The sequence below is a fragment of the Penaeus chinensis genome, chromosome 13 (assembly GCF_019202785.1).
Source record: "Penaeus chinensis breed Huanghai No. 1 chromosome 13, ASM1920278v2, whole genome shotgun sequence".
Classification (NCBI taxonomy): domain Eukaryota; kingdom Metazoa; phylum Arthropoda; class Malacostraca; order Decapoda; family Penaeidae; genus Penaeus; species Penaeus chinensis.
The window spans coordinates 25237587-25247586 of NC_061831.1; the positions used below are offsets into that span (position 1 = coordinate 25237587).

General features: G+C 42.6%; 1 protein-coding gene across 1 annotated transcript in view; it reads left to right on the forward strand.

The window, feature by feature from the left end:
* Positions 1 to 10000, forward strand: part of LOC125031631 (trichohyalin-like) — a 127254-nt gene that overhangs the window by 101860 nt on the left and 15394 nt on the right. Inside the window, exons 38-43 of the mRNA XM_047622515.1 lie at positions 245 to 383; positions 3299 to 3443; positions 4250 to 4356; positions 5443 to 5590; positions 8242 to 8360; positions 9058 to 9133. Coding sequence (XP_047478471.1) covers positions 245 to 383; positions 3299 to 3443; positions 4250 to 4356; positions 5443 to 5590; positions 8242 to 8360; positions 9058 to 9133 — 734 coding nt within the window. The remainder of the gene's footprint in view (positions 1 to 244; positions 384 to 3298; positions 3444 to 4249; positions 4357 to 5442; positions 5591 to 8241; positions 8361 to 9057; positions 9134 to 10000) is intronic.

Consider the following 10000-nt stretch of genomic DNA (forward strand, 5'->3'; position numbering starts at 1 on the left):
TCTACCTATATCTCTACCTATCTATCTATCTACCTATATCTCTACCTATCTATCTACCTATATCTCTACATATCTATCTACCTATATCTCTACCTATCTATCCATTGACCTATATCCCTACCTATCTATCTACCTATATCTCTACCTATCTATCAATCTATCTATCTCACAACCTGCCTACCTACCCATTAACCAACCCTCACTAGACCCCAGAACTGAATTAGACTTTCCTTCTCCTCTCCAGCTGGCGACCCCAAACCGAAGACGAAGGAGGAATTCACAGACTCCCTGAAGAGGGCGTGCCGGACTATGGAGGAGATGAAGAGAATGATGAATCTCATGGACGACAGAGACCGGCTGAAAAGGGCGCCGTCCTTCCGAAGGTGAGGTCGAAGGGAGGAAGGGGAAAGGATGTGCGAAGGATACGGAGGATGAGGGATACGAAGATCTGTAAGGTGTAGGAGGATGAAGGATACGAGGAAGTGTTGGGTGTAGGAGGATGAGGATACGAGGAAGTGTTAGGTGTAGGAGGATGAGGGATACGAAGAACTGTAAGGTGTAGGAGGATGAAGGATACGAGGAAGTGTTGGGTGTAGGAGGATGAAGGATACAAGGAAGTGTTGGGTGTAGGAGGATGAAGGATGCGAGGAAGTGTTGGGTGTAGGAGGATGAAGGATACAAGGAAGTGTTGGGTGTAGGAGGATGAAGGATGCGAGGAAGTGTTGGGTGTAGGAGGATGAAGGATACGAGGAAGTGTTGGGTGTAGGAGGATGAGGGATACGAAGAACTGTAAGGTGTAGGAGGATGAAGGACACGAGGAAGTGTTGGGTGTAGGAGGATGAAGGATACGAGGAAGTGTTGAGTGTAGGAGGATGAAGGATGCGAGGAAATGTTGGATGTAGGAGGGTGAAGGATACGAGGAAGTGTTGGGTGTAGGAGGATGAAGGATACAAGGAAGTGTTGGGTGTAGGAGGATGAAGGATGCGAGGAAGTGTTGGATGTAGGAGGGTGAAGGATACGAGGAAGTGTTGGGTGTAGGAGGATGAAGGATGCGAGGAAGTGTTGGGTGTAGGAGGATGAAGGATACGAGGAAGTGTTGGGTGTAGGAGGATGAGGGATACGAAGAACTGTAAGGTGTAGGAGGATGAAGGACACGAGGAAGTGTTGGGTGTAGGAGGATGAAGGATACAAGGAAGTGTTGGGTGTAGGAGGATGAAGGATGCGAGGAAGTGTTGGGTGTAGGAGGATGAAGGATACAAGGAAGTGTTGGGTGTAGGAGGATGAAGGATACAAGGAAGTGTTGGGTGTAGGAGGATGAAGGATGCGAGGGAAGTGTTGGGTGTAGGAGGATGAAGGATACAAGGAAGTGTTGGGTGTAGGAGGATGAAGGATACGAGGAAGTGTTGGGTGTAGGAGGATGAAGGATACGAGGAAGTGTTGGGTGTAGGAGGATGAAGGACACGAGGAAGTGTTGGGTGTAGGAGGATGAAGGATACGAGGAAGTGTTGGGTGTAGGAGGGTGAAGGATGCGAGGAAATGTTGGATGTAGGAGGGTGAAGGATACGAGGAAGTGTTGGGTGTAGGAGGATGAAGGATACAAGGAAGTGTTGGGTGTAGGAGGATGAAGGATGCGAGGAAGTGTTGGGTGTAGGAGGATGAAGGACACGAGGAAGTGTTGGGTGTAGGAGGATGAAGGATACGAAGAACTGTAAGGTGTAGGAGGATGAAGGATACGAGGAAGTGTTGGGTGTAGGAGGATGAAGGATGCGAGGAAATGTTGGATGTAGGAGGGTGAAGGACACGAGGAAGTGTTGGGTGTAGGAGGATGAAGGATACGAAGAACTGTAAGGTGTAGGAGGATGAAGGATACGAGGAAGTGTTGGGTGTAGGAGGATGAAGGATGCGAGGAAATGTTGGATGTAGGAGGGTGAAGGACACGAGGAAGTGTATGGCGTAGGAGGTAGTAGAGGAGAAGGGTGTTGGGGGTAGGGGGAGGAGGGGAGGGGGGTGAAGATCGTTCTTTTTAAAGAGTGAGATCGAGGGGAAAAAGGACGAAAAAAAAAATCCATAAGGAGGCGTGTATCCTGTAGGGGAAGAAAAAAGAAGAATGATGACGATAGGAATGATGAGTATGAGGATAATGTGATGATGATGATGATGATGAAAATGATGAAGATGAAGATGAAAATGATGATGATGATGATGAAGATGAAGATGAAAATGATGATGATGATAAGAATAATTATGATGATGACTATGATGATGATGGTGATAATGATGATAGTGATAGTGAGTGATGATGATGATGATGAAGATGAAGATGAAGATGAAGATGAAGATGAAGATGAAGATGAAAATGAAGATGAAGATGAGGATGATGGACAAAATATTTTGTAAAAATGGCAAGTATAATAAAGGTAATACGTGATAAAAAGGATAATAATAGTTATGATCATGGTGATGATACAGTTAATAATAATGAAAAAGAGGATAAACACAGAAAAGTGAAATAAAAAAGGAGGAGGAAGAGATTTATGAGAGAAAGAATATGAAATATGTATTATTTTTTACAGTAATGCGACTCTTAAGCATAAAAACAACAACATCGATCGACTTGACCTCTCGCGTGACCGAGAACAAAAACAACAACAAAAACAAATAAAAAAAACACATGAACCCAGTCATCTCTCCTCGTCATCCTCCTCCAAAGGGAAAAAAAGGACACGGCAAAGAATGATAAATCAGGGCATGGAAAAGCGCCGAGAATAAATCAGGAAATGTAGAGAGAGAGAGAGAAAATGAGGAATGCTAGTTAATCAGATGATAAATGCGAAGACAGAAATGGATAGATCAGATAATTGGATATTAGGGCCTGTTAGCGTGTTCAGGGCAGGGGAATGATATCCTTCTGACCATTTCACGCGAAGGCTTACCGATGGGTCTTCTGGGAGAGGATTGGCGGCCATTTAATGCAATTATTATTATTATTATTATTATTATTATTATTATTATTATTATCATTATTATTATTATTATTATCATTGATAGTATGATTATTGTTGTTTTTGTGCCATCATCATCGGTATTATATGTTTATTGTATCATCATCGTCAACATCATCATATAAATGGATATGAGAGAGAGAGACAGAGAGAGAGAGAGAGAGAGAGAGAGAGAGAGAGAGAGAGAGAGAGAGAGAGACAGAGACAGAGAAACATGGAAACGTAATCTTAACAATTCCTCTTTTCCTCACATACATTCTTCTTACCAGCCGCCCCTTCTCGTCTTTCCCCCCCAGAGCGCTATCGGTGGAGGACAGCGAAGACGAGGGGCCGCCCTCACGCCCACGCAGCGCCCAGAGAGGCTCGCTACGCCCACGCGGCCACAAGTCCTCGCTCTACCGGAAGACACAATCCCTCGATCACCAGATGGCGGAGGACAGGGTGAGTATTGGATGCCGGGGAGGGAGCGTGGGCGGGCGTGGGCGGGGGTGGGCGGGGAGTGAGCGGGGGTGGGGGTGGGGAGTGGGAGGGTGTGGGCTGGGGTGGGTGGGGGTGGGAAGATCGTGGTTACGGGGGGGGGGGGGGGGGGACGGCGGGTGACTTAAGGGGGAAGGTTGAATGGCGTTTGGGAGGCGGTTCCAATCTGCGTGGGTGGACAGACTTTGGAATTGGGAGATATATGTGTGCGGAGATTTTATAGTGAATTTATATATATATATATATATATATATATATATATATATATATATATATATATACATATGTGTGTGTGTGTGTGTGTGTGTGTGTATAAATAATTAGTCAAATAAATAGAAATATATATGTATATATATGTTTTATATATATATTTATATATATGTATATATATATACATATATATATCTGTGTGTGTGTGTGTGTGTGTGTGTGTGTGTGTGTGTGTGTGTGTGTTATATATATATATATATATATATATATATGTATATATATAAATATTTAGATATGTACTATATATGTATTATATATATTTATATTTAGATATGTATATATATACACATATATATGTATATATACATATATATATATATATATATATATATATATAGAGAGAGAGAGAGAGAGAGAGAGAGAGAGAGAGAAAGATAGAAATAAAGAAAAAAAGCAAAAAAAAAAAAACCCTAACCTAACCAAAACGAAGCCTTCCTAAGAAGTCCTCCGCCAAATCCAATTAACCCTGAAGGACTTCCCCCCCCCCCCTCCTCCCCCAGGGCAAGATCTGGGTCTCGACGGACGCCGGCAGCACGACCAGCATCGACTCCACCCTGACGGACGACCTGCGCAGAGCAAAGTACGACCGCGACGTCTCCCTGGACAGGTGCGTTAGTTGGTTGGATTACCTGCCTAGTTATTTGTTGGATATTTGTTCATTTTGTTTGTTTATTTATACATGTGTTTATTTATTCATTTGTTCGTTTAATGTTTTTTTTTTCTTATTTATTTATTTGTTTTTTATTAATTTGTTTATTTTTCTTATTTATGTATGTATTTATTCAGTTGTTCATTTATTTATTAATCTATTTTTATTTATTTATCTATTTGTTTTTATTTGTTTATTATTGATTTATTTACTCATTTATATATCTACTGAATTGTTTATTCATTTTTTTATTAATTGTTTATTGATTGATTTACTAGTTTATTTGTTCATTTATTTTGTTTATATATTTATTTATTTTGTTTATTTATTAGTTCATTTGTTTATTCATTTATTTATTAGTGTATTTGTTTATTTATTTGTTTATTTGTTCACCCATGTATTTATTTGTTTATTTGTTCACCCATGTATTTATTTGTTTGTTTGTTTGTTTATCTATTTTTTTGTTTATATATTGATTTGTTTATTTATTTATTTATTTTTTTGTTTGTTTATCTATTTATTTGTTTGTTTATCTATGCATTTATATATTTGTTTATCTATTTATTTATTTGTTTGTTTATCTATTTATTTATTTGTTTATCTATTTATCTAATTGTTTATTTGTTTATCTATTTATATAATTGTTTGTTTGTTTATCTATTTATATAATTGTTTGTTTGTTTATCTATTTATCTAATTGTTTGTTAGTTTATTTATTTTTTGATTCATATTTATTTATTTATTTTTGTATGTGTTCGGAAATTCTTGTGTGGAGTTGATTATATTTTCTCTCATTTCATTTACTTTATCCATCTGTTGTTTTTTTATCATTTCTTTTCTTGTTCAGGCAGCCCATATATTTTATTTTGGGATATTCATCATAAACCTATTTTTTCCTATTTTTCTTCACTCTCCCCGGCCTATTTCGATCCTCATTACAATTCTATTGTTTTCTTTACCGAATAGCACATACACACATACAATATGCAAATCACCCTCTCCTATGCATAAGTAATGACCTCCTCCTCCTCCGTGCGTCTCCAGGATCTCCACGGGCTCCCAGACAAGTGACCTGGATCCTCTCGGCGACAAGAAGAGAAAGGGAATCAAAGGAATGATTTCGAAGCTCACCAAGTCCCGCTCTATCGAAGAATCGGCCACGGGAGGTTCCATCGTGGGCGCCGGGGTCAAGGTAGGTCATTGGGGGGCTAGAGAATGGGCACAGGGGTCAAGGTAGGGCATTGGGGGGCTAGAAAGTGGGCACAGGGGTCAAGGTAGGGCATTGGAGGGCTATAAAATGGGGTCAGGGGTCAAGGTAGGGCATTGGGGGCTAGAAAGTGGACACAGGGATCAAGGTAGGGCATTGGGGGGCTAGAAAGTGGAGTCAGAGGTCAAAGTAGGGCATTCGGGGGCTAGAAAGTGGGCACAGGGGTCAAGGTAGGGCATTCGGAGGCTAGAAAGTGGACACAGGGGTCAAGTAGGGCATTGGGGTGCTAGAAAGTGTGCACAGGGGTCAAGGTAGGGCATTGGAGGGCTATAAAGTGGGGTCAGGGGTCAAGGTAGGGCATTGGGGGCTAGAAAGTGGACACAGGGATCAAGGTAGGGCATTGGGGGGGCTAGAAAGTGGGCACAGGGGTCAAGGTAGGGCATTAAGGGGCTAGAAAGTGGGCACAGGGGTCAAGGTAGAGCTTGGGGGCTAGAAAGTGGGCACAGGGGTCAAGGTAGGGCATTGGGGGGGGGCTAGAAAGTGGGCACAGGGGTCAAGGTAGGGCATTGAGGGGGCTAGAAAGTGGGCACAGGGAACAAGGTAGGGCATTGGGGGGCTAGAAAGTGGACACAGGGGTCAAGGTAGGGCATTGGGGGGGCTAGAAAGTGGGCACAGGGATCAAGGTAGGGCATTGGGAGGGCTAGAAAGTTGGCACAGGGGTCAAGGTAGGGCATTGGGGGGCTAGAAAGTGGGGTCAGGGGTCAAGGGAGGGCATTGGGGGGCTAGAAAGTGGGCACAGGGGTCATGGTAGGGCAATGGGGGTCTAGAAAGTGGGCGCCGGGGTCAAGGTAGGGCATTGGGGGGCTAGAAAGTGGGCACAGGGGTCAAGGTAAGGTATTGGAGGGCTATAAAGTGGGCACAGGGGTCAAGGTAGGGCATTGGAGGGCTATGAAATGGGCACAGGGATCAAGGTAGGGCATTGGGGGGCTAGAAAGGGGGCACAGGGGTCAAGGTAGGTCGTAGGAGGTTTGAAAGTGTGTGCCGCTGTCAGCTTAGGTCATTGGGGACTATCGATTGGGCGCACGGGTCAAATTAGGTCCCGGGAAGCCCTACCATAGGAGATATCATGAGGATAGTTCATGGTGGCTCCTTCGTGGGTGCCGGGAATCAAGGTAGGTGTGTGTGTGTGTGGGGGGGGGGGGGGGGTTATATCCTCGTCAGGGTGGGTCACAAGAGGCTCTATCGTGTCAGGTCACGGAGGTTAGCCGGAAGAGGTGTGGTTGGGGTTTGTACTGATGTTTGAAACTGTAAGAGGCAGAAGTGTGTGTTTCTGTGTGCTTTTGTGTATATGGGTGGCGGATGTGTTCTTGGGAACAATGTGTATGTGTGTGTGTGTGTGTGTGTGTGTGTGTGTGTGTGTGTGTGTGTGTGTGTTTATCTGAGTTACACCACGGACATGAGTCCAGAAGTCATTAAGTCAAAATGTTCGTCTCCATTTGCCAGCCTCGTCTAGTTCTGTAATCTACCAAGAGATCCACAGCTGTTGAATATTTCTGGGGGTTGTGTTGCTCCTGTCCCTCGCTCTCGGGCAGATCACCCTTGCAACATCTATTTCTAAATCTCATTTCGAAGGGACAGACACAAGAGCAGAGTACTTTAAAACCGACAGAAATTATCTGGAATTATACATTTATATTATATTATATATATATATATATATATATATATATATATATATATATATATATATACGTATATATACATGTGTGTATATATATATATATATATATATATATATATATATATATATATATATATATATATATATATATACACAGTATATGTGTGTGTGTTTATATATATATATATATATATATATATATATATATATATATATATATATATGCACATATTCAGATAGAAGCACGCCCTCACAGGCAAGGAAACACGACACTCGCCCAAGCATTCGCCGCCGCAGTTGCAGAGTATCGGGAAATCGAGCTTTGCCTCCGTCGCAGCTGAATGCCCGGTCCGTCAACTTCGGAAGTTACGTTTCTTAAGAATCAAATATCCAATTAAGTTTTAACGGGGCGGTGGAATCCTTTCGAGGCGTTTCGGGGGTGGGAGTTAGTCTTTTATTTCTGGACTTCCGTTTCGTGATCTCGGGGTTAATTATTTGGCTGAGGATCCCGGGCTTTTGTTCTTTAGGTATGAGGAAGAAAAGCAAAGCGAGGGAGTAGCAGAGAGAGAGAGAGAGAGAGAGAGAGAGAGAGAGAGAGAGAGAGAGAGAGAGAGAGAGAGAGAGAGAGAGCGAGAGAGAGAGAGAGAGAGAGGAAAGAGAGAGAGAGAGAGGAAAGAGAGAGAGAGAGAGGAAAGAGAGAGAGAGAGAGAGAGAGAGAGAGAGGGTAAGAGGGGGAGGGGGGGAGAAACCTTTATATAGAAGGTTTTGATTCCCAAATTTGGATTGTGTAAAAGACTGATAACAAATATATATTTATATGTACACACACACACACACACACACACACACACACACACACACACACACACACACACACACACACACACACACACACACACACACACACACACACACGCACACACATATTGTCACTGTTCCACTCGTCGATCCCCAGGCGATGGGCGTGGGCGTGGGCGGGTCCGGGAACGACATCCCGAGCGACGTCGAGAAGGACTCCGTCAAGGGGAAGCTGAAGGGCCTCTTCAAGAAGGGGCCGCCGTCGAGATCGCAGAGGTGAACAGTTCATTAGTTTTAATGGAGCTTAATGCCCAGTTTTTCAGATCGTTTTTTGTTTTTTTTATGTCGAATGTCAATATGTAATATGTTTCTTTTTAATATCTGTTTTTCAGTTTAGCTGTGAAAAGTTGTGAAAAGATAATTAAAAAGATCCTATATGAATTGATATTTTTCAGTGTGCACTGTTATCACCAGCCCCTCATTATTTACGTAATATTGAAATGAAGAGTCATTATCATTTGAAAACAACATTCTCCTCAGCTATCACGATTAATTCCTGCATTATCCAGTCTCGTTTTCATATAGTTTAAGGTCTTGATAATAAGAAATAAAAAAGCTTGTAAATTGACCTTCTGTTCTGAGAACCATTTTCTCCTCTTCTGCTTCAGATTTCAATAATCTCATTAATCAATTTCAATAATCTCGTGAAAGTCCTTGCTCTATTTCATGAGAAATATTCGTGGCTGAGAAAGTAATTTTATAATTTTTTTTTTTTTTTAATGTGGCAATGTTCAGGATATCAAGACGTATTTTCCCTATTAGCTGGTTGAAATACGCGATCATTTCAATAGAGACAGGAACAGTGTCATATCAGAATTGCTACCACCACCCTTACCACGAGCATCACCTTAGCCACGACCACTACTGCCCTCCCCATCACCACCCCCAATTCACCCCTCTTCTCTTCCCACAGCGTTGACAGAGCAGACGGGTCAAATGTCAAGAAAATCGCCAGTTCCTATGACTATGACACTGCTTCAATGGCATCGGTAAGGTTATGTTCGCCGAGAGGTCACAGGTCAGGGGTCAAAGATCAGAGTGGGGTTCAGGAGTAATTTTAACGAAAGGATTGTTATTATTCTTTTTTTCTTTGTTGTTATCTCATTGCTTATTTATTAGTCAATTTAGGTATTCAATTCATTAGCATTATCACTTATTATAATTAATTTTCATAAAGTTTTCCAAGACGAATTTTTAGAAAAAAAAAAAAAAAAATGATCAAGGATACGATTTTCATTAGCATGCCTCAGTATGTTAATCCCAACCCATGCCTTACCAGGAATCCCAAGAATATGCCTTTTGCTTTCGTGTTCACTTCCCTTCTAGCACCAGCAAGTCCTATATATCCCTTGACATGCCCTCCGTGAAGCGAAAAATTCCACGCCCTTTTCAGTTGTAATACGAAGCTGACACGTGTTTTCCGTGTAAGTATGAGGTGTCTGGGATGGCGTGATCGCTTGTCCTTTTTAGAATATGGTTCTTATTCTTTTTATGTATACTCGTATATCACCCTCTTGGCATTTTTCTCGAGGAAATAATTGGATTCTCGAGACTTCCTTGCGTGGGTTGGCTTCGAGTGAGGGATAGGTGGGGTGAGGGACGGGGTAGGGGGAGGGAAAGGGGTGGGGGGAGGGGAAGGGATGGAAGGCTGGAGGGAGGCGAGGAAGGGAGGGGTGGAGTAAGGAAGGAAGGGAGGGAGGCAGGGTGGGGAGGAGGGAAAGAGGGTGGGAAGGAAGGGGTTAAGGAAGGAGGGGAGGAGAGAGGGTGGAAGGGCGGGGCAGGGTTGTTATGGACCTGTTGATAAGTCATGGCACTTCTAGCTGGTGTGATATTTAAATGTACGATATTGACGTTCT